A 25,545-nucleotide genomic window follows, 5' to 3' on the forward strand; every position below is an offset into this window, starting at 1 on the left:
TAACACGCCCACGTTTACACCTCGATCGGAATAGAACACGCCCACGTTTACACCTCGATTGGAATAGAACACGCCCATGTTTAAACCTGGATCAGAATAGAACACGCCCACGTTTACACCTGTATCGGAATAGAACACGCCCACGTTTACACCTGTATCGGAATAGAACACGCCCACGTTTACACCTTCATCAGAATAGAACACGCCCACGTTTACACCTCCATCAGAATAGAACACGCCCACGTTTACACCTGGGTCAGAATAGAACACGCCCACGTTTACACCTGGAACACGCCCACGTTTACACCTGGATCGGAACACTTGTATCGGAATAGAACACGCCCACGTTTAAACTTGTATCGGAATAGAACACGCCCACGTTTACACTTGTATCGGAATAGAACACTCCCACGTTTACACTTGTATCGGAATAGAACACGCCCACATTTACACTTGTATCGGAATAGAACACGCCCACGTTTACACCTGTATCAGAATAGAACACGCCCATGTTTACACCTGTATCAGAATAGAACACTTACAGGTATTGTTATTGTTATTATTATTGTTGTCGTTGTTATTGTTGTTGTCGTTGTTGTTGTTATTGTTGTTGTTATTGTTGTTGTTGTTGTTATTGTCGTTGTTGTTGTCGTTGTTATTGTTGTTGTTATTATTGTTTATGATTATTAATCCTTTGATCTGTGTGTGTGCTGTACAGGGTGCTGGTGCTGGATAAGGGGCAGATTGCTGAATTCGACACTCCGGTGAAGCTCATTACACAGAAAGGGATTTTTTATGGCATGGTGAAGGATGCCGGGTTGGCGTGACCCCTCCAGCGCTGCGGTGATGCTGAGCCAGTGAATCTATAGTTTATATTTTTATTATGATTCAGTGCTGTTATTGTTTATTATTATTATTATTATATGAGTGGATGTGTTTCTATAGGCCGTAGCGCTGCTGTTACATCAGCCGGTGAGTTTTTTGATGAACTTTTCTATTTTTGTACCACTCGTTATCACTTTTTGGTGAAGTTACTGCCCAGACTGAGTCGTGAGATGTTTGTTACTGTTACTGTGGGGAGCCGCTCGTGCGCTGGTGACCAAATTTCATTGCTTGACAATCACGGCGATTCTGCCATGAGGAGAACGTCACGGGTTCAGGTGGAACCCTCGTATTGTGCTGACACTGTTCTTCAGACGTTCACATCCAGCTTCATCCTATATCTGTACATCAGGACGTGCTTAATGCTTTATAAACACTAACGTGATTTATTAAATATATATAAACAACCTCACACCCACCGTGTCATTCCCTAATGTGTTTTAATCAGCCATAACATTAAAACCACCTCCTTGTTTCTACACTCACTGTCCATTTTATCAGCTCCACTTACCATATAGAAGCACTTTGTAGTTCTACAATTACTGACTGTAGTCCATCTGTTTCTCTACATGCTTTGTTACCCCCTTTCATGCTGTTCTTCAATGGTCAGGACCCCCACAGGACCACCACAGAGCAGCTATTATTTAGGTGGTGGATGATTCTCAGCACTGCAGTGACACTGACATGGTGCTGGTGTGTTAGTGTGTGTTGTGCACAGCAGCGCTGCTGGAGTTTTTGAACACCGCGTCCACTCACTGTCCACTCTGTTAGACACTCCTACCTAGTCGGTCCACCTTGTAGATGTAAAGTCAGAGACGATCGCTCATCTATTGCTGCTGTTTGAGTCGCTCATCTTCTAGACCTTCATCAGTGGTCACAGGACGCTGCCCACGGGGCGCTGTTGGCTGGATATTTTTGGTTGGTGGACGATTCTCAGTCCAGCAGTGACAGTGAGGTGTTTAAAACTCCAGCAGCGCTGCTGTGTCTGATCCACTCATACCAGCACAACACACACTAACACACCACCACCATGTCAGTGTCACTGCAGTGCTGAGAATCATCCACCACCTAAATAATACCTGCTCTGTGGGGGTCCTGACCATTGAAGAACAGCATGAAAGGGGGTAACAAAGCATGTAGAGAAACAGATGGACTACAGTCAGTAATTGTACAACTACAAAGTGCTTCTATATGGTAAGAGGAGCTGATAACATGGACAGTGAGTGTAGAAACAAGGAGGTGGTCATAATGTTATGGCTGATCAGTGTATATGTCTACAATGAAAACATATTCCAGCTCGTTTGGAAGCTGGGGTCAGAGTGCAGGTTCAGACATCGTACGGCGCCCCTGGAGCTGAGAGGACTAAGGGCCTTGCTCAAGGGCCCAACAGTGGCTGCATGGCAGAGCTGTGATTTGAACTCTCAACCTTACAATTGATAATCCAAAGCTTCAGCCACTAGGCTTTCACCCATCTAACCAACCATTTAACTATCTAACCTTCCGACCACACATCTAACCAACCATCCACCCATTTACCCATACAACCAACCATCTAACCAACAATCTATCCAACCAACCATCTAAACAACAATCTATCCAACCAACCATCTAATCATCTAACCAACAATCTATCCAACCAACCATCTAAACAACAATCTATCCAACCAACCATCTAATCATCTAACCAACAATCTATCCAACCAACCATCTAATCATCTAACCAACAATCTATCCAACCACCTATCTAACCATTTACCCATACAACCAACCATCTAACCATCTAACCAACAATCTATCCAACCAACCATCTAACCATCTAACCAACAATCTATCCAACCAACCATCTAACCAACAATCTATCCAACCAACCATCTAATCATCTAACCAACAATCTATCCAACCACCCATCTAACCATTCAACCATCTAACCAACAATCTATCCAACCAACCATCTAACCATCTAACCAACAATCTATCCAACCAACCATCTAACCAACAATCTATCCATCTAACCATCTAACCAACAATCTATCCAACCACCTATCTAACCATTTACCCATACAACCAACCATCTAACCATCTAACCAACAATCTATCCAACCAACCATCTAACCATCTAACCAACAATCTATCCAACCAACCATCTAACCAACAATCTATCCAACCACCTATCTAACCATTTACCCATACAACCAACCATCTAACCATCTAACCAACAATCTATCCAACCAACCATCTAACCAACAATCTATCCAACCAACCATCTAACCAACAATCTATCCAACCACCTATCTAACCATTTACCCATACAACCAACCATCTAACCATCTAACCAACAATCTATCCAACCAACCATCTAACCATCTAACCAACAATCTATCCAACCAACCATCTAACCAACAATCTATCCAACCACCTATCTAACCATTTAACCATCTAACCAGCAATCTATCCAACCAACCATCTAACCATCTAACCAACAATCTATCCAACCAACCATCTAACCATCTAACCAACAATCTATCCAACCAACCATCTAACCATCTAACCAACAATCTATCCAACCAACCATCTAACCATCTAACCAACAATCTATCCAAACAACCATTTATCCAATCATCCAGCCATCTATCTAACCATTTAACCTTCCAACCACCTATCCAACCATCAGTCTAACCAACAAACAACCCAACCACCCATTTATCCATCCAACCATCTAACAAACCATTTAACCATCTAAACTTCCGACCAACCATCTATCCAACCATCCAACCAACCCTTTACTCATCCAACCAACCATCTAACCAACAATCTATCCAACCAATAATCTAACCATTTATCCAACCATCTAACCATCCAACCATTTATTGTTTTATCTTTGGATGGCTGGCAGGAAACACCCTGGACAGGTTGCCGGTACACACTCTCACACACACACTCTCACACACACACACACACACACACACACTTACACTCTCACACACTCACACACACACACACACCTGGTGCGCTAGCATGTTTGAAATCTGCGTACGTGACGGATCCGGTGTGATTGTTCGGTGGTGCAGCCGGAGCTGAAGTTCCGTGAAAGCTGTGAAAGTCTTTTATGTGTCAAACATGTCAGGGAAGAAACCACAAAATTCCTGACGAGTACACCGCCGCTACTCTTCCCCCACAATCAAGATTAGTCCTGAAGCGGAGCTGGATGATGAAACGCTGGCACAATTTTTCGGGGCTTTTTGTGCCATGCGGTTCCTGTCGGGTCCCAAACGTTGGCACCGGTACAAGGACAAGACACCTCACGCCCTGTGGGCGAGCGTTTGGAGGTGTTTTTCTGTTCAGTGCTGGAATGGTGTTCAGATCCCACACTGCGCTCCTCTGACAGCAGGAGAACGTGAGGTAACATCACACTCGGGGCCAAACCACATGAAACAGCGCCAGCGGCTGCCGAAACTCGGAGAGCGGGGACGGGGGGAGTGGACGATGCGAGGTTTAATCCGCGGAATTAAAGAGACGTTTGTGATCCGAACGCCGTTCTTACGTCCAAACAGACCAGCGTTTTCTCAGAACCTTCTCAGAATAGGTGTGAATCAAACCTGGCATGAGATGATAAAAAATAATAAACGAAGTTCGTGTATCAAAACAAGCTGGAAGTTGACGAGGCCCCGGGCTCTCAGCGTAGGTGTAAATAATCTGACGTTTGGGACGTTCTCCTGATGAAGGTTTTAACATGTCCATGAAGTTTGGTGTACGTGATGGACTCGCACGCCGATGTTTGTTCTTAATGTTCTTGATTAGCAAACCGCTATTGAGCCATAAAATCCTCTTGTGCAACGCCACTGCCGAGCGAGAGCTCCGACCGCCGCACGTAGCGCCTACGTTGCGCAAGAGAGCGCGGCGGGAAGTGCTTCAACATTTTCGACAATCCAAAATGATAGAAATTTACACTAAACCACCGAATGCAGCGACAAACGTTGTCAATTTGCTAACAAGCCTTGACACTAGATCGTGGAACATGACTGCATGCATTTGCTTTCATTCATCTTTTTTTTAATGTGTGCAGACCTCCGAACTCTCCAACACGTGTGCAGTACCAACCGCTTCTTTTCATACAGAGATCTGTATAGCGCACGGAGAGTCTCCATTATCCTCAGTCTCTGTGCAGCACCATCGATCAGCCAGCAGAGGGCGTAATGAATCTCTACAGCACTCCCACCCTCAGACCAGCTGATCGTTGTCTGTATACATTTACATTTTTGGCATTTAGCAGACGCCTTTATCCAAAGCGACTTGCAGTACTGTGACAGTTCTCAGTCTAAGCAACTGAGGGTTAAGGGCCTTGCTCAAGGGCCCAACAGCACCAGCAGTGGTGGGGTTTGAACCAGCAACGTTCTGATTACTAGTCCAGTAACTTCACCACTAGGCTACAACGTCCCGGCGTGTGTATAGGCGCGAACAGCTCACTACAAACAGAGCAGCTACTAACAAAGTGTTGTGGTTTGGCCAGCAGGGTTGCCAGGTCCAGCAAAAATATCCAAGACAAAGAATGGGCACTTCAGAATCTGAAACTAAATAGAGAACTAAAAAAGAGCTCCAGTGCACATTCTTAAATCTTCTGTTAATCCTGTATTTATTTCATATTCTATTTTATATAACTTTTGTGATGCATTTCGTTTACAGTGGTACAGTCGACCCTTGACTTACGAACGGTTTACTATACAAACATTTACCTCTTCGTCTCTGTTCTTTCCTCTCCTGGACTCTTTTCTCCTCTTCGATTATCTCGCTGCTTATTTTCTGTTCTGTCTTTATCTCTTATTCTGTCAGGACTCTTTTCCAAACTTGTTCTGTTACTGCCTGGCTGTTCAGCTTTTTTTTTATTTGTCTTTTGTTTAAGAACTATATTTACAGTTTATAAATATTTTTCTATTTTATTTCTGCATTTTCTCCCTAATTTATGGTAGTCAGTTTGTCTCCCTCTGCTGGTGGATCCCTGATTGTAGGTGAGGAGGGTATATTACTGCTCACGCCTCCTCCAGCCCTTAGTGGAACCCTTTTCCACCCATGCACTCTGCACAGGCGCCTCTATCTGCTAATCAGGGTCCTTACACAGCGTTTGAAGACCCCACCCACATAGTCCGGCCAGCCCTCCCTAGCAGAACCGTGTCTGCTGCAGGCACTGGCCCAGCTGACCGGTGGCAATGCCGAATTCCGAACCGAGGAGTTCAGAATCTCTGCGCTGGTGTGCTAGTGGAATATCCCGCTGCTCCACCTGGGTGCCTATATTTACAGTTTTAGAATTGTATTTTTTCTTCTAAACATTTGTGCTTTTCTAACTCTTTGTAATAAAAGGTTTTTGGTGGGTGCAGTAAACATTGAAAATAACCTAAAATGTCGCATCCAGTGACCGTTTAACCCAGCTCAGTTTGGTTAATGTAAAGATAATATAAAGAATGACCACTGACTAAGCCTGACCACTTATTCTTTTTATTATTATTATTTTATTTCTGCATTTTCTCCCAGTTTATGGTAACCCGTAGACATGACCTGATTTATTAATTAACCAACATCTGAACTGTAGACCAAATATCTGTACAATGGTGCTACCAGACTGGCCAAGCACCACGAAGACGCGACTGGTCGTGTCTAAAGGTGGCGAACTCATGCCGTTCCTTCTCGCTGCTGCTGCAACAGAAGCTTCTGCTTCTCTCGATCGAGGTGAGCACACGAGTAGTGGATGTACACGTAGCTGGTCGTGGTACGGCTGGTTTGAAGGTGTCCGGGATAGACCATGACATGAATACAGGACAAAGACAAGTCCAAGTTAGCCTAATGAGGCGCGGAGACTGCTGATTACAGGAGCCGGCACTGTCAGTCATCTGGGATTTGGAAGAGATTTGCATGTTCTCCCTCTACAGTGCAGAATGTCATTAAACCATTCAAGGAATCAGGAGGAATTTCAGTAAAGGTGTAGAGGGTGTAAAGGTGGAGGGTGCAGCTTAATCTGAACGCTCGTGATCTTCCATCCCTCAGACGGCATCAAGAACCTCCACTCAACACTAGCTGATATAACCACATGGGTGAGGGATTAGTTTATCAAACCTTTATCAGCTCTACAATACAGAGTTACTCTCCCAGTTTATGGTAACCAGTAGACACGTCTACCTCAGCCCACCAGTAGACATGACCTGATTTATTAATCAGAAGGATTGTTCTTAGTTGTACTTAGTTGATGATGGTTTTATTTGTTATATAAATATTTGATGCTGCGTTTCATTATAAATAAAAGAACCTGAACACACGCTCTCGTCGACTCTGAAATGGTTTTCACTCTTGTTGCCATTTATAGCTTGTTTGTAAAGCTTTTTTTGGGGGTAAGTATTTCAGAGATAATTGGTCGATACGTACCTACCTGCTCTTCGCCTCGGGTCACGTTCGTCTCCTCGACGAGCCAGCGGACTGACAGCAGTTTATTAATTCCAGCTCCAAATAAAACAGACAGTTGAAGCATCGTCGCCCGCAAAGGGCAAACGAGGTGATGTGCCTCCAAAATAGATCGCTGAAAAAATGCAACGTACAAAGCTACTATTGAAGCCGTCAATCAGGATCAGCGAGACCTCACTCGAGCTCTCGCTACATGCCAGCGTTTCAAACACAGTCGGTTATTATTATTACTATTAGAGCTTTAAACCTGCCTGAGGGGGCGCCGTCCTCAACCGGGGTTCTGCAGATCGAGAGGCGACTGTAAACCCCGGCTTCATCCCACTGCCTTTATTTTACCGGCACGCTGTCCACCTTGGACTCCCGGCGAAACTAACATGCACTTTTTTCTTAGTGTTCCTCCCAATCTAGTCATATCCAATTCCCCCTCTACTGCTGCAGACCTACACTCCTGACTGAGGAGGGTTGTGACTAACACACGCCCCCTCCGACACGCGTGCAGCACCGACCGCTTCTTCTCACCTGCACCAGGGTTCATACGGAGATCTGTATCGAGTCACACACTGATCTCCATTATCCCCCCGTCTCTGAGCAGTGCCATCGATCAGAAATGAGGAATCCTCTCCGACATTCATTCCCACCCTCGGACCAGCCGAACGTCGTCCATAAAGGCGCCCGACTGGCTGGTAGCACAGCTGAGATTAGTACTCACTGCCTTTTTTATCACAAAGCTTCTGGTTGAACTACATTCAGTCTGAATCCTTGGGAAAGTTCTACTGGTGCGACTTTTAATGGTTTTATTCAGAAATAGTCAGTAGACCATGTGGAATTCTACACAAGAACCTTCGTTCGTCCGCACAGACGCGCCGAGCTCGAATCGTTTCTCTGCACGAGGGTACGTGAGGACAACACGCTCACAGAAATAATAAAAAAACCTCCTCCGCTTTTATTCACTCACAGAACTGAATCCACGGCGCAGCAGGCACTGTAAACGCCAACCTATATATCGTTAAGACAGGTAACATGAGGTGAACCCGCACCAACCACCCCTCCCGAACCACCACCCCCCACGCCGACAAACAGCCTGCCATCCAAAACATTCCTGAAGTTCATTAGCGAACACTTACTAGAAACAGCTCGTCCCATAAAACATTAAAGCTGCTGTTACTTCAATTTTACACCCAACGCTGCGCTCATGAGAGCGTGATCAAACGGATCGGACTGTACGCGCCGCCGCTACGAGCGAGCGCAGGAAAAAAGAACATATACGAGCTTACCTACGGGAAAGAACGGCACCGGCCAACGTCTCGGCCTGGAGAAATTAACGAACATCTGAACCGGAGACCAAATATCAGTACAATGGTGCGCTCTGGCGCCCCCTTGCTCACCGCTGTAGAGAGTTCGAGTCTTAATGGTGCTACCAGACTGGCCAAGCACCACGGAGACACGATTGTTCACCTCTAAAGGTGGCGAACTCATGCCGTTCCTTCTGCTTCTGCCGGTCGAGGTGAGCGCACGAGTAATGGATGTACACATAGTGGGTCATGGTACGTCTGGTTTGTAGGTGTCCAGGATGGACCATGACATGAATTTAAGACAAAGATCAGCCCAGCGTCTCAGCCTCATGGGAAAACCAAGTTAGCCTAATGAGGCGCAGAGATTGCTGATTACAGGAGCCGGCACTGTCATCTGCACCACCGTGCCCCCTGCTGGCCCATTAAGGCAAGTCAGGTGGGCATGATACTGTAATTCGCACTCCTGGTGATCTATACAGCAGGTTGACCTGTTACATAAGTTAAGGCTTGTGGTATTTGGGCAGAAGTATTGGGACACCCCGTCTAATGACTTCATGTGTTTCAGCCACAGCAGCTTAAAGCAAATGATCCGTCATGCTTTTAACTGTGCAGTAACATTTTAGGGAAGGCCCTTTCCTGTTCCAGCAAGACTGTGCCCCTGTGCACTGCACAGAGCTCTGAGCTCAGCCCCACTCAACAGCTCTGGGATGAACCGGAACATCAACTGATCAATCAGTGCCCATCCATACAAATTCAGTCACCTTTAGGTCTAAGCAGTTTGTTCAACCACAAAAGCATCATTTATTTATTCATTCACGTCTGTTTTACCATCGCTTCATCCTGGTCAGGGTCACAGTGTGTCCAAGTCACTGGCCGAAAGGCAGGAAACACAGCGGACAGGTCGCCAGTCCATCACAGGGCAGACACACACACACACACACACACACACACAAAGAGTAATTTCTAGTAGCTCCAGTTGTCCTGACTGACACGGGGAGAACATGCAAATTCCAGATGAAAGGACTGTGGCTGATCAGCCGGGGAATCGAATGTAAATAGGATGTTTATATTGTTTGTTCTGACCTTCCCTCCAACACCGAACCAAAAATAAGTCAGAAAGTCGGTGGATTCTAATAGAACACATTTTTAATACAACCCCAAATCAGAAAAAGTTGGGACAGCATGTAAAATGTCAATAAAATAAAACACAGAGTTTCTTACATTGACTTTGACTTTTATTTGATGTCAGACAGGATGAAGCTGAGATATTTCATCTTTTATCTGCTCAACTTCATTTCATTTATTAATAAACATCCATTCCTGTATTTCAGACCTGCTTAACATTTCAAAAAAAGTTGGGACGGGGGAATTTAGTGCTAGTAATGAAGTAAAATCTAAATAATGATGTGATGTTAAACAGGTGATGTGAACAGGTGATTGTGATCATGGTTTGGTACAAAAGCAGCATCCAGGAAAGGCTGAGAGTCTCTGATGAGTAAAGATGATCAGAGGATCCAGTTTGTCCACAAATGTGTGAGAAAATGATTCAAATGTTTAAAAACAATGAACCTCAAAGAAAGATTGGAAGAGATTTGCATGTTCTCCATCATTAAACCATTCAAGGAATCAGGAGGAATTTCAGTGTGTGAAGGCTGAGGACACAAGACTTATCTGAACGCTCGTGATCTTCCATCCCTCAGACGCATCAAGAACCTCCACTCAACACTAGCTGATATAACCACATGGGTGAGGGATTAGTTTATCAAACCTTTATCAGCTCTACAATACAGAGTTACTGCACAAATTATACTTAACACTTTACTGTGCAAAAAAGAAGCCTTATGTTCACCATGTCCAGAAGCAGCGTCCACTTCTCTGGGCTCGGAGGCATCTAGGATGGACCATCGCACAGTGGAAACGTGTATTGTGGTCAGATGAATCAGCATTCCAGATCTTTTTTGTACAAACTCTGTCAAAGCCAAAAAGGTTTCCTAAAATTAGGGGTAACGTTCTGTTTTTCAGTGAGACGGGAAATAACTCCACACGGCCAACAGCTCATCAAGCTCAAGGATTTTGTTTATTTTAGTCCAACAGCTGAAATCAAATCATGATTCTTCCCTCCACTTGCATTAAATAAAATTATTCTGCTTTTTTTTTTTTTTTTTACCACAGCTTTACTCTGGTCAAAACATTCCAAACCTTTTCAGACAGTTACATGAGGTCGGACTCAAACCCAAGATCCTGGAGCTGTGCAGCACCAATACTACCTGCTGGACACATAGCAGGAACCCTGGACACGACACCACACTGATCATTTTAGGACAAACTGCAGGAGGTCAGATTCAAACCCATGACTGTAGAGCTTTCATCACTGTTTTTACCTACGCTTGATGCTGGTCAGGGCTGCTGTGGGTCCGGCTTCCTTAAAATCACTGTGCACAAAGCAGTACTCAGGACTCCAATTTATCATCAAACCATCATGCCATCCTCCCCTCCCCAGGCACAGCACCAAATAGTACAATAGCACCACTAGGGATTCGAACCCTGGACTAGTGGGGCTGCACTCCAACACAACATGAATCAATCAAACCGGCGTTCTGAACTCAAGCTGCCTGCACAGAGCCCAAAGCCCACACATTTGGTATGAACTGGAACACAGACTGTGAGTCAGGCCTTCCAAATCCAACATTTTAACCAAATGAGCACAAATTCTCACAGACACACTCCATAAATGAAATATTTTGCATAAATAAGAGTGTATAGGCAGCATGGATTTGAGGTGGTTTTGGGGTTCAGCTCATGGTTTGGTGTCCACATACTTTTGGACGAGTATTTATAAAATGATGAGAACACGTGGGTCTGATTTTGTCTGTACAAAAGCGTTTTGGGGTGAAAATATTAAAATACCCCCCACACCTGGTCCCCCTCGTAAACGTGGATTTGGGGCGGGCACATATTCATACCCACTGTTTACACACCTCCATAATTAAAGCCATATTAACCACCGTATACAGACGGAGCGCCGCTTTTAGAACCTCACATTCACGGGTCCAGCAGAGACCCTCCAGAATGTCTAAATTCTTAGATTCCTTAAAATGCACTACGAGACATCCAGGCTTCCTAAAGAGCAGAGACTCTGCCAGCAGTGTGGAGACAGAGCTGCACTTTCTACCATAATGTACAAAAATCCCAGTAGTTACGATATACACCGATCAGCCATAACATTAAAACCACCTCCTTGTTTCTACACTCACTGTCCATTTTATCAGCTCCACTTACCATATAGAAGCACTTTGTAGTTCTACAATTACTGACTGTAGTCCATCTGTTTCTCTACATGCTTTCATGCTGTTCTTCAATGGTCAGGACCCCCACAGGACCACCACAGAGCAGGTATTATTTAGGTGGTGGATGATTCTCAGCACTGCAGTGACACTGACATGGTGGTGGTGTGTTAGTGTGTGTTGTGCTGGTATGAGTGGATCAGACACAGCAGCGCTGCTGGAGTTTTTAAACACCTCACTGTCACTGCTGGACTGAGAATCGTCCACCAACCAAAAACACCCAGCCGACAGCGCCCCGTGGGCAGCGTCCTGTGAGCACTGATGAAGGTCTAGAAGATGAGCGACTCAAACAGCAGCAATAGATGAGCGATCGTCTCTGACTTTACATCTACAAGGTGGACCGACTAGGTAGGAGTGTCTAATAGAGTGGACAGTGAGTGGACACGGTGCTTAAAAACTCCAGCAGCACTGCTGTGTCTGATCCACTCATACCAGCACAACACACACTAACACACCACCACCATGTCAGTGTCACTGCAGTGCTGAGAATCATCCACCACCTAAATAATACCTGCTCTGTGGTGGTCCTGTGGGGGTCCTGACCATTGAAGAACAGAGTGAAAGGAGGTAACAAAGCATGCAGAGAAACAGATGGACTACAGTCAGTAATTGTAGAACTACAAAGTGCTTCTATATGGTAAGTGGAGCTGATAAAATGGACAGTGAGTGTAGAAACAAGGAGGTGGTCATAATGTTATGCCTCATCGGTGTAGATACTTAATAAAATCAGAGCAGTTTCACCCCCAGTTTAATCGTCTCTCTCATAAACACAAACACAGCACTCTCTCTCTCACACACACACTCACTCACACACACACACACACACACACACATAGGAAAGATTTTTTTTTTAAAAGAACATTTTTATATTAATTATTATTTTAATTTTCATGTGTTGCTTTTTTAAAAGTGCTTTAACAAATCTGTAACTGGGCGGCACGGTGGCTCGGTGGGTAGCACTGTCACCTCACAGCAAGAAGGTCCTGGGTTCAATATGTGTGGAGTTTGCATGTTCTCCCCGTGTCTGTGTGGGTTTCCTCTGGGTGCTCCGTTTTCCTCCCACAAACCAAAGACATACAGTCAGAGTGTGTGTGTGTGTGTGTGTGTGTTGTGATGGACTGGTGAATTGTCCTGGGTGTTTTCTGCCTTTTGCCCAGTGAATCAGACCCACTGCGATCCTGACCAGGATAAATGTAAATGTATGTGTGTGTGTTTGTGTAACGTGCATGTAAGTCTATGTACATATGTGTGTGTGTGTGTATTAATAAGTGTGTGTATGCATGCATGAGTGTGTATGACGTGTGTGTGTGTGTGTGTGTGTATGTGTGTGTATACAGTGGGGCCAAAAAGTATTTAGTCAGCCACTGATTGTGCAGGTTCTCCTACTTAGAAAGATGAGAGAGGTCTGTAATTTTCATCATAGCTACACTTCAACTATGAGAGACAAAATGAGAAAAAAAATCCAGGAAATCACATTGTAGGATTTTTAAATAATTTATTTGTAAATTATGGTGGAAAATAAGTATTTGGTCAATAACAAAAGTTCAACTCAATACTTTGTAACATAACCTTTGTTGGCAATGACAGAGGTGAAACGTTTCCTGTAAGTCTTCACCAGGTTTGCACACACTGTAGCTGCTATTTTGGCCCATTCCTCCATGCAGATCTCCTCTAGAGCAGTGATGTTTTGGGGCTGTCGCTGGGGAACACGGACTCCACAAATTTTCTATGGGCTTGAGGTCTGGAGACTGGCTAGGCCGCTCCAGGACCTTGAAATGCTTTTTACGGAGCCACTCCTTCGTTGCCCGAGCGGTGTGTTTGGGATCATCGTCATGCTGGAAGACCCAGCCACGTTCCATCTTCAATGCTCTCACTGATGGAAGGAGGTTTTGGCTTAAAATCTCACGATACATGGCTCCGTTCATTCTTCCCTTAACACGGATCAGTCGTCCTGTCCCCTTTGCAGAAAAACAGCCCCAAAGCATGATGTTTCCACCCCCATGCTTCACAGTAGGTATGGTGTTCTTGGGTTCTTCTTCTTCCTCCAAACACGACGAGTTGAGTTTTTACCAAAAAGTTCCATTTTGGTTTCATCTGACCACATGATATTCTCCCAATCCTCTTCTGGATCATCCATATGCTCTCTGGCAAACTTCAGACGGGCCTGGACATGTACTGGCTTAAGCAGGGGGACACGCCTGGCACTGCAGGATTTGAGTCCCTCTCGGCGTAGTGTGTTACTGATGGTAGCCTTTGTTACTTTGGTCCCAGCTCTCTGCAGGTCATTCATCAGGTCCCTCCGTGTAGTTCTGGGATTTTTGCTCACCGTTCTCATGATCATTTTGACCCCACGGGATGAGATCTTGCGTGGTGCCCCAGATCGAGGGAGATTATCAATGGTCTTGTATGTCTTCCATTTTCTTACAATTGCTCCCACAGTTGATTTATTCACACCAACCTGCTTGCCTATTGTAGATTCACTCTTCCCAGCCTGGTGCAGGTCTACAATTTTCTTCCTGGTGTCCTTCGACAGCTCTTTGGTCTTGGCCATGGTTGAGTTTGGAGTCTGACTGTTTGAGGCTGTGGACAGGTGTCTTTTATACAGATAACGAGGTCAAACAGGTGCCATTAATACAGGTAACGAGTGGAGGACAGAAGAGCTTCTTAAAGAAGAAGTTACAGGTCTGTGAGAGCCAGAAATCTTGCTTGTTTGTTATTGACCAAATACTTATTTTCCACCATAATTTACAAATAAATTCTTTAAAAATCCTACAATGTGATTTCCTGGATTTTTTTTCTCATTTTGTCTCTCATAGTTGAAGTGTAGCTATGATGAAAATTACAGACCTCTCTCATCTTTCTAAGTAGGAGAACTTGCACAATCAGTGACTGTCTAAATATTTTTTGGCCCCACTGTATATGTGTATGTAATTGTATGTGTGTGTGTTTGTGTAACGTGCATGTAAGTCTATGTACAGTGTATCACAAAAGTGAGTACACCCCTCACATTTCTGCAGATATTTAAGTATATCTTTTCATGGGACAACACTGACAAAATGACACTTTGACACAATGAAAAGTAGTCTGTGTGCAGCTTATATAACAGTGTAAATTTATTCTTCCCTCAAAATAACTCAATATACAGCCATTAATGTCTAAACCACCGGCAACAAAAGTGAGTACACCCCTTAGTGAAAGTTCCTGAAGTGTCAATATTTTATGTGGCCACCATTATTTCCCAGAACTGCCTTAACTCTCCTGGGCATGGAGTTTACCAGAGCTTCACAGGTTGCCACTGGAATGCTTTTCCACTCCTCCATGACGACATCACGGAGCTGGCGGATATTCGAGACTTTGCGCTCCTCCACCTTCCGCTTGAGGATGCCCCAAAGATGTTCTATTGGGTTTAGGTCTGGAGACATGCTTGGCCAGTCCATCACCTTTATCCTCAGCCTCTTCAATAAAGCAGTGGTCGTCTTAGAGGTGTGTTTGGGGTCATTATCATGCTGGAACACTGCCCTGCGACCCAGTTTCCGGAGGGAGGGGATCATGCTCTGCTTCAGTATTTCACAGTACATATTGGAGTTCATGTGTCCCTCAATGAAATGTAACTCCACAACACCTGCTGCACTCATGCAGCCCCAGACCATGGCATTCCCACCACCATGCTTGACTGTAAGCATGACACACTTATCTTTGTACTCCTCACCTGATTGCCGCCACACATGCTTGAGACCATCTGAACCAAACAAATTAAACTTGGTCTCATCAGACCATAGGACATGGTTCCAGTAATCCATGTCCTTTGTTGACATGTCTTCAGCAAACTGTTTGCGGGCTTTCTTGTGTAGAGACTTCAGAAGAGGCTTCCTTCTGGGGTGACAGCCATGCAGACCAATTTGATGTAGTGTGCGGCGTATGGTCTGAGCACTGACAGGCTGACCCCCCACCTTTTCAATCTCTGCAGCAATGCTGACAGCACTCCTGCGCCTATCTTTCAAAGACAGCAGTTGGATGTGACACTGAGCATGTGCACTCAGCTTCTTTGGACGACCAACGCGAGGTCTGTTCTGAGTGGACCCTGCTCTTTTAAAACGCTGGATGATCTTGGCCACTGTGCTGCAGCTCAGTTTCTGGGTGTTGGCAATCTTCTTGTAGCCTTGGCCATCTTCATATAGCGCAACAATTCGTCTTTTAAGATCCTCAGAGAGTTCTTTGCCATGAGGTGCCATGTTGGAACTTTCAGTGACCAGTATGAGAGAGTGTGAGAGCTGTACTACTAAATTGAACACACCTGCTCCCTATGCACACCTGAGACCTAGTAACACTAACGAGTCACATGACATTTTGGAGGGAAAATGACAAGCAGTGCTCAATTTGGACATTTAGGGGTGTAGTCTCTTAGGGGTGTACTCACTTTTGTTGCCGGTGGTTTAGACATTAATGGCTGTATATTGAGTTATTTTGAGGGAAGAATAAATTTACACTGTTATATAAGCTGCACACAGACTACTTTTCATTGTGTCAAAGTGTCATTTTGTCAGTGTTGTCCCATGAAAAGATATACTTAAATATCTGCAGAAATGTGAGGGGTGTACTCACTTTTGTGATACACTGTATGTGTGTGTGTATTAATAAGTGTGTATGTATGCATGAGTGCGTGTGTGTGTGTGTGTGTGTAAGAGAGGCTGTAAACATGTAACAGTAATCACACAGATTAAACAAACAGAAGTGTGTATAATTTGGGGGGGGGGGGGGGGGGGGGGGGGGGGGTTGGAAAACAAAATCAAAAATATTCATTATTTACATTGTCCATATAATTAGGAACAGTTATGAAGTCTCGAGCTGCTTACAGAAGCTTCAGGATGTGTTTGTGAGCTGTTACAGAGGCTCCGGATTCTCAGGGACCCTGATCAGACCTCTCAGACGCGGGAGCGGTGTGTTAGTGTCATGTGCTCCGTGGTCAGGGGGGGTTCAGCTCTTCAGGCTGCGCTTTACCCCGGTTAGATTTTGGGGGGGTATAAATAGCGGGATCTGAACCCTCCTCTCCATAGCGCGTCCCTCCGCTCAGACTCCGCAGTAGGTGCCGCCGCATTCACACACGAACCTCAGCACCGCGGATCAGAGGTACCAGGCGGGATGATGTGGCGGGGTTTGGTTCTTCTGCTGACCGAGCTGGTGATGGTGAGGGTGAGGGGCATGAGCCTGTACCAGCCTGGCACACTGCACCCACACCGCGGGCTCTGCCCCAACGAGGTCAACCCCAACCTGTGGGTGGATGCCATGAGCACCTGCACCCGGGAGTGCGACTCGGACCAGGTGAGCAGCTTCTTTATTTAGTTTATAAACTGATACTGTATATAATGTTTATTTATTTACTTCTAAATACTGGCACACAGGGGGGTCTTTAATGTACCAAACATCCAAAACACCGCAAATAAACCGGGCAGAAATATTTAAACACTTATTAATTATTATTAACATTTACTGGTAATAAATATAATATAAATAAATCTACTATATATAAATATATTGTAAATAAGTCTACTATAAATAAATTTACTGTAAATAAGTCTACTATAAATAAATTTACTGTAAATAAATCTATTATAAATAAATCTACTGTAAATAAATCTAATATAAATAAAACTATTATAAAAAAATCTACTGTCAATAAATCTAATATAAATAACTCTACAATAATTAAATCTACTATAAATAAATCTATTATAAATAAATCTAATATCAATAAAACTATTATAAATAAATATACTGTACATAAATCTATTATAAATAAATCTATTATAAATTAATCTATTATAAATAAATCTATTATAAATAAATATTATAAATAAACCTATTATAAATAAATTTATTATAAATAAATATTATAAATAAATCTATTATAAATAAATCCATTGTAAATAAAACTTTTATAGATATACTATAAATAAATCTACTATAAATACAGCCATACAAATGCTGTCATCTTTTGACTGAACGGGCACAAATTCCCACAAACAGACACACTTTAAAGCCTTGTGAGAAGCTTCTCAGAAGAGCGGCTGTTGTTCTAGCTGAACAGATCATACAGAGCGTCACTCTTAAGAGGTCTATTTTAATTAGGACAAGCTCACAATCAGGTGTCCAAATACTTTTGGCCCTGTAGTGTAGATGATTACTCAGAGGTTTGCTGTATCATGCAGCTCTGTTCAGGTGACCGCTAACTTCTGTATTCATGCAATCATTTATAGTCAGGGTTGCAGTGGGTCTGATTTGGCAAGAAACACCCCAGACAGGTCGCCAGTCCATCACAGGGCACACGCACACGCACGCACACGCACACACACGCACACACACGCACGCACACACACACTTATTCAGCCATAGATAAAGAGCAGTAGCAGAAACGATTAAATTACAAGTTTATGGGAACTGATGATTGAGGAGTGAATTTTATATCCGAGTACAGAGAGAGAGACATGTGGTTAATATTACAGGTGTGTGATGGATGGATGGTTGGATGGATGGATGGACAGACTGATGCAGGGGCAGCCTGCTGTAATACTTCATTAATAATGTTATCCTGTTAACTGTAGTGATTAAAAACGCTGTAATAATTTACCTGCATGTAAAGAGCTGAACGGTTTCTGCAGGACTGACTGTAGGTGACATTAACCTCAGAACGTTTGCTCGTGCTTCTGTTCCTCAGGAATGCGAGGCGTTTGAAAAGTGCTGCTCCAACGTCTGTGGGAACCGGAGCTGCGTGGGCGCGCGCTACATAGACGGGGCCGCAAAGAAGGTGGCGGTGAGCATGCCCACGGAGGCGACCTGCGAGCAGTTCGTGTGCCCTCAACAGGGCTCCGAGTGCCACATCTGGAACGGCCAGCCGGTGTGCAAGTGCCGGGACCGGTGCGAGAAGCAGCCGCGCTTCACCTGCGCCTCGGACGGCATGACCTACTACAACAAGTGCTACATGGACGCCGAGGCCTGCACCAAGGGCATCTCGCTGTCCGTCGTCAACTGCAGGTCCCACCCGGTCAACACCAGCCCCTTCCCTCCAGGAACCACTGCGCTCCTGACCACCACCTTACTGCTCACCACACCACTGGAAGTCCAAGCCCCGGTCCTGACGGCGAGACCGGTGCAGCAGTCCGTGTTCGTGGGTGAAACGGCCAGCTTCCTGTGCGAGGTGTCCGGCTGGCCCATGCCCGAAATCACCTGGGAGAAGCAACTCAAGGAGAAGGAAAACGTGGTCCTGAAGCCCAACCACGTGCTGGGGAACATGGTCGTGACCAACAACGGACAGCTCGTGGTTCACAGCACCCAGTTTGGAGACACGGGCGTGTATACCTGCACGGCTACGAACTCCGGCGGCTCCATCCAGGCTCACTTCACCCTCTCCGTCCTGGACAGAGACTCTGTGGAGGAACAGAAGCCGAAAAACGCGACTCCTTTTCCTCCCGAGGAGTGCCTGAAGGTTCCCGACAGCGGCGAGTGCGGCGAGGAGAAGCTGAGCTGGTACTACGACCGCGAGAAGAACCGCTGCTTCATGTTCACCTACGGAAACTGCAACCAGAACAGGAACCACTTCGACACCTTTGAGTCCTGCATGACGTCCTGCCAGGCCGACCTTCCGCCCCCCTGCGGCCTCCCCAGCCTGCAGGGCCCCTGCAAATCGTACAAGCCTCGCTGGGCGTACAGCGGCGCCCTCGGGCAGTGCCAGCTCTTCATTTACAGCGGCTGCGGAGGCAACGACAACAACTTTGAGACCAAAGAGGCCTGTGAGAACACGTGCCCGTTTCCCAAAGCCCAGCGCTGCAAGCCGTGCCACCCGCGACTGAAGATGGTGAACAGCTTCTGCGCCAGCGACTTCGTCATCCTGGGACGGGTGACGGAACTGATCGAGGAGGAGGGCTCGGGCCGGGTGCTCGTCACCGTCGAGGAGGTCCTGAAGGACGACAAGATGGGACTCAAGTTTATGCTGAACGAACCCTTGGAGGTGACGCTGCAGAACATGGACTGGAGCTGCCCGTGCCCCAATATCACCACCTCCGACGGTCAGATCATCATCATGGGCGAGGTGCAGAGCGGAATGGCCGTCCTGCAGCCCGACAGCTTCGTCAGCCTGTTCAGTCCTCGCCGGGTCCGGAGGCTGCGAGAGGTGATGGACAAAAACACGTGTGACCTTCTCAAGCAGTTCCATCAACAGGACTTCGCCGTTAGCTCGGTCTGACTGCGCTTCCTTTAAAAAATGCGACATACTTTTCTTATCGGAAGAACCGTGCAAGCAAACAGTGGAGCGCTTTAGTCTCCTCCAACCTCGAATCAGAAACAGATGGGGCGGTATAGTAAATGCATTTCCTGTGACGAACCTGAGATGTTTCATCTTCTCTCTGCTCGACTTAATTTCATTTATTAATAAACATCCATTCCTGCATTTCAGACCTGCAACACATTCTAAAAAAAGTTGGGACAGGGGAAATTTCGGGCTAGTAATGAGGTAAAAAATTAAACTAAATAATGATGTGATTTCAAACAGGTGATTGTGATCATGATTTGGTACAAAACAGCATCCAGGAAGGACCTTAAAGAAAGATCAGAAGAGATTTGCATGTTCTCCCTCTACAGTGCAGAATATCATTAAACCATTCAATCTGTGAAAGTAGAGAGTACGGGTGCTGGAGTGACCTGCCTGCAGTCCTGCTCTGTCCCCGATAGAGGACGTGAGGAGAATCTTGAACCCTGAACTGTTCCACACATTAAGACGTGTCTGCAGGAAGAACGGGACAAAATAACGGAAACACGTCATCACTCGGCGTCCTCGGTGCCCAAACGTCTTTTAAGTGTCGTGAGAAGGAACGGAGACGTTACAGAGTGGTAAATGCTTTACCGTCCCAACTTTTTTTGGAATGTTAAGCAGGTCTGAACTGCAGGAATGGACGTTTATTAATAAGAGAAGATGAAACATCTCAGGTTCATCCTGTCTCACAGTAAATGTTATTGTCTCCACACCGTCTGAACCGTTTCTGATTCGGGGTTGTATACGATCACCGAGCTGTTCTCTGTCCGGATCGTTCCAGCGGGGTGCAGATGTTTGCTTTGATAAGGTTGTACATACAGAACGAGGCCCCGCGGCTCCTCGATTGCACAACGTCTTCAGAGAAACACTGCTAACACGTCTCGTAGGTCAGAGTCAGAGGAACACGTCTGTACACGAGGGGAGAAATAATCGGACACATCTGGTACGTCCGTTCCCGGAACGCGTTCCGACCCTGCAGCTACAGGAACGCCGTGGGTTCGACTTCTGCTAAATCCATCAGGGGATCCGAATCCTCCAGGTAACCGGGTCACGTCCTGCCCACGTCCTGCCCACGTCCTGCCCTCGTTCCTTCAACATTCGGGGAAAACGGTTTTATATCTTGTATTTAATGATGTTAATGCTTTTGTACTATAGTGTAGGATGTAACAGGGTAAAGTTGTACAATATTCACTCATTACCTTCATTATTATTATTATTATTATTATTATTATTATTATTATTTATGTACATGTTAAAGCACGACATGAACGTTCAGGTAAATCATTCAGATCAAGACAGAACCATAAACACAGGTCCATCCGAAATAGACGAGGCATCATTTTATAGTCCGATAGTTTGGGAGCTACCACCCTGACCAAGCGTCCACCCACAGTGGTCAGTTTAAACCTTGGAACATCACCAAGACTGAAAGTTTGCCAGCGTACATATTTGCTCCAAGGTAATGTTACTGTACAGGTAGCTATTTTAGTGAAGACAAACGTGATTTACTTTCCTTTATTTATGATCATATTAATAATAAAGCATTGTTATCTGTAATCAGAACATTTTTATATAATAAACTGGTTTAATGTCTGTAAAAATGTCACAGCTAAATAAATCCTTCTCACAACTGTTCTACAATTATTTATTCAGTTTTGCCAGAGCAGCCAAGACGGTCATAACTAATGCCAGTTTCACACTACACAACTGATGGGTGATGGGGGGTCACACACTACACCGTCTACCATCAGGAGGAATCTCAGACGAGCCTGTCTGGTCTCCCGAACTACGTTTAGTCTCGAAAACACACATGAGAAGTGACGAGGGGTTTAATGACACCACGTCCAAAAATGCACGTCAGAATGAAGCGAGAGGTCAAAACTGTTTGTGTGCTGATGTGCAGCGTAAAATCAAGGAGGAAAAATAAATAAATCTGAGTGGATTTGGCTTCGTGACCAGCAGGGGGCGTCTGTTATGTTCTGTAGTGAGTTAGAGGTTGGAACGTGGGTATTATGGTTCGGCGTGGACGATAAGGTCACAGATACTGTAAAGCTTGTGTGTGTGCTGATGTATTCTAAAAGAAACTATATTACACCCCTGTACCACGTTTTTACACTCCTCCCCTGCCAGTCGCTTGACTGATATCCAGATATTTAGCATGCTAGATATCTCTCTTCACTCGGTGAGCTGCTTGGATTGAGTCGTTGAACAGTTCACACACAGCGATTGAGAGACGAATTGCCTCCGAGCCGGCAAATCTAGCGGCGACCAGTCGGCAAAAATCATGTCGTGTGAACCAGGCATAACACGCTAACTATTCACCTGCGCCAGGCAGGTTCATACGGAGATCCGTATCACGCACAGAGAGTCACACACCTATCTCTATTATCCCCCGTCTCTGTGCAGCACCATCGATCAGCCAGCAGAGGGCGTAACTACACCATTTTGTCTTGCGGAATTTTGGGTCTCATTATGTAGCCACACTGGGGGAGCAGTTTGCCCCAGTAGCAGCATGGCGTCCCTTTTTTGGAGCGGACCCACCGTAAAACGGTTGGATTGTGATGTCCAGTTCTCAGGTCTGCGCTGTCCCTGTTTCATCTACTTTTCTCCGTTGTGTGTTGCGGATCCTTTCACGTCTTTCATTTCTTATTTCGTTTCTGTTAATTTGGCCACTTATTTATTTGCGACTGTCCACTTTTCTGTCCATGGCTTTTTAGTCCCAGTATTGTTCTAACTTTTTTTTCTATTTATTTCTGCATTTTCTTCAATTTTTCTCCTGATTTATCGTACTCAGTTTGTCTCCCTCTGCTGGTGGATCCCTGATTGTAGGTGAGGAGGGTATATTACTGCTCACGCCTCCTCCAGCCCTTAGCGGAACACTTTTTCACCCATGCACTCTGCACAGGCGCCTCTATCTGCTAATCAGGGTCCTTACACAGCGTTTGAAGACCCCACCCACATAGTCCGGTCATCCCTCCCTAGCAGAACTGTGTCTGCTGCAGGCACTGCCGATTATGCTCACTAGATGGTGCCCAGCCGACAGGTGGCAACGCTGAGGAGTTGGTGTGCTAGAGGAATATCCAACTGCTCCACCTGGGTGCAGTATTGTTCTACCTTGATTAAATATTTGCAATTGGGTTCTAGTTCCATTCTCGCAGGTATTCGGGACTCGAGGTGCGTTCCAACCCCGATACAATTCCACTCACAAACCTGCAACCATTAGTGTCCTCAGTTCCACACGCATTAAAAAGTGTCATTAATAGGAACACTGGTGGAACACGGGGGAACACACCCCCGTCCTGACTTTTTTGGAGTCTGTTAGAGCAGTAGTCCTCAACCACCGGGCCGCGGACCGGTACCGGTCAGTGGGTCATTTATTACCGGGCCACACAGAAAGAATAATTAGAGTCGCTACATCAGCAAGGAAAACACTGCTTCCATTTCCAACACACGGGTGTTTATCATCTCATATCACCTCCAGGTGGAAGCAGCGTCTCGTTGTAGTGAAAAAAGCTCATGTGTGAGCAGTGTAGTTATTCTATTTTAAATCCCCCTGCCCCTGCCGGTCCGTGGTGCAAAAAAGGTCGGGGAGCGCTGTGTTAGAGCATCAGATTCTAAACGTGTTTCTATTTACAAACTACAGTGAAGTTGATCAGTGAAACACTAGAAACCAAATAAAGATTCGAGAGAATGAAACACGTCACACATTCTTCTTCATACCGTGTTTTATAAAGTGTCCCAACTATTCTGAAAATGTGGTTTGTATAAGTCAGGTTTATATATATAATCACATACTGTCAGTACCAGTGTGACCACAAGAACACTCCACCTGCTAAACATGAATCGTTGATTCGGTAAGTTCGAAGCCGAATGTTTACCGAACATTAAGAACGTAGACAGCGAATGTGAACGTGACCTGCTGAGGGTTTTTCAGACCAGCGTGGGGCGCCGTCATTCATTCCAGGAACCACTTTATGCTTACTTGAACTGGGAGGACTGGTAGGGTTGGGCGCGGGAGGCTTCGGTCGGGGGATCGGACAGATCCAGCACCCTACTGGTTTCTGTATAGCTTTCAAAGGTGGGCTTCACTAAAACAACACCACACCTACTGCAGGAGGCGAGGAGCACGTTTATGATCTGAGACGGAGGGAGTGGCGGATAAAAGACAAACAGGACCGAGCGAGACCCTGATCAATGATAAAGAATGTAAACGGAATGCGCTTATCCATCCCACGCTGGGCCTTCCTGGAGTAAAACGGACACCCGGATTCTGAAAACTTGAGGAGGGCGAGGAGGGCGAGGTGGTGGCGGCGCTTGTGTGTGGTGTTCCAGACCTGGTTAGTAGAACTCCACAGGGTTTAAACAGACCAGGGAACACCTCCATCCATCCAGCCGTCTGGAGTGTTCCGAGATCCTCCAACAACGTTAAACCCTGATAATTCATTCCAGCACCAAACCCAGCTGGCATCATTACAGAGAATTTACTGCCGTCTGCTCGCGCTGCCAACTGGCTTTATGGGAGCCGCGACTGCTCCGCCCGAGATGCGCCGAGTGCATGTAAGGTTACATAAACCTTCTTTTAGGGATTAGCTCAGCACTTCCTGTCCACCAGGTTCTGTTCCTCCCATCGGAGCCACACAGACGCAGGAGGATGTGGGGGGTCCGGACCCCGAGCGCCCACACTGAAGAATTCCAGAGTAATAACACGCTAATTTATTCCTGTAGCTCTAGAGGTGCTGCAGAGGGACGCTGGGAGCCTAGTGGGTAGAGCTTTAGAGCCGTCAATTAGAACGTAAAGGGTTTGAATCCCACTGTTGGTGCCCTTAAACTTTTCAGCTCCAGGGTTGCACAGGGTCCCAGTCTACAGCAGGACATCACTAACTCAGGGGGCGACGTAGAGCGTCCGATTCACAGTGTGCTGCATCCACTGAGCCCAAACAAAACGCCCAACATTCAGTGGATTTCAGTCCAAGCGGTGCTGTATTAGTGCCACAATCACAACTAATCACCGTCCAATCACAATCCAGTACTGAATCTAGGGCATTGAAATGTAGTGACACTGTGAGTCGATGTGTTCAACCTGATTTGTGTTCAATTCTGACACGATTCAGCGTCTCAATCTTTTACATTCAAACCTCCACTTACCATAGAGAAGCACTTTGTAGTTCTACAATTACTGACTGTAGTCCATCTGTTTCTCTGCATGCTTTGTTACCCCCTTTCACTCTGTTCTTCAATGGTCAGGACCCCCACAGGACCCCCACAGAGCAGGTATTATTTA

General features: G+C 45.6%; 2 protein-coding genes across 4 annotated transcripts in view; both read left to right on the plus strand.

Annotated features, from left to right (window-relative positions):
• abcc3 (ATP-binding cassette, sub-family C (CFTR/MRP), member 3) overlaps nt 1-1,294 on the plus strand; it is an 87,663-nt gene extending 86,369 nt beyond the window's left edge. For all 3 annotated transcript variants that reach the window (XM_063003336.1, XM_063003337.1, XM_063003338.1), the window contains one exon: nt 719-1,294. In XM_063003336.1, coding sequence (XP_062859406.1) covers nt 719-827 — 109 coding nt within the window. In that variant the 3' untranslated portion in view covers nt 828-1,294. The remainder of the gene's footprint in view (nt 1-718) is intronic.
• Nucleotides 1,295-17,101: 15,807 nt separating this feature from the next.
• Nucleotides 17,102-20,198, plus strand: wfikkn2b (WAP, follistatin/kazal, immunoglobulin, kunitz and netrin domain containing 2b). The gene is made up of 2 exons (XM_063004004.1): nt 17,102-17,281; nt 18,675-20,198. Exons 1-2 carry the CDS (start codon nt 17,102-17,104, stop codon nt 20,196-20,198), a joined length of 1,704 nt encoding a protein of 567 aa, XP_062860074.1.
• Nucleotides 20,199-25,545: the final 5,347 nt, after the last annotated feature.

The sequence above is a fragment of the Trichomycterus rosablanca genome, chromosome 10, assembly GCF_030014385.1.
Source record: "Trichomycterus rosablanca isolate fTriRos1 chromosome 10, fTriRos1.hap1, whole genome shotgun sequence".
Classification (NCBI taxonomy): domain Eukaryota; kingdom Metazoa; phylum Chordata; class Actinopteri; order Siluriformes; family Trichomycteridae; genus Trichomycterus; species Trichomycterus rosablanca.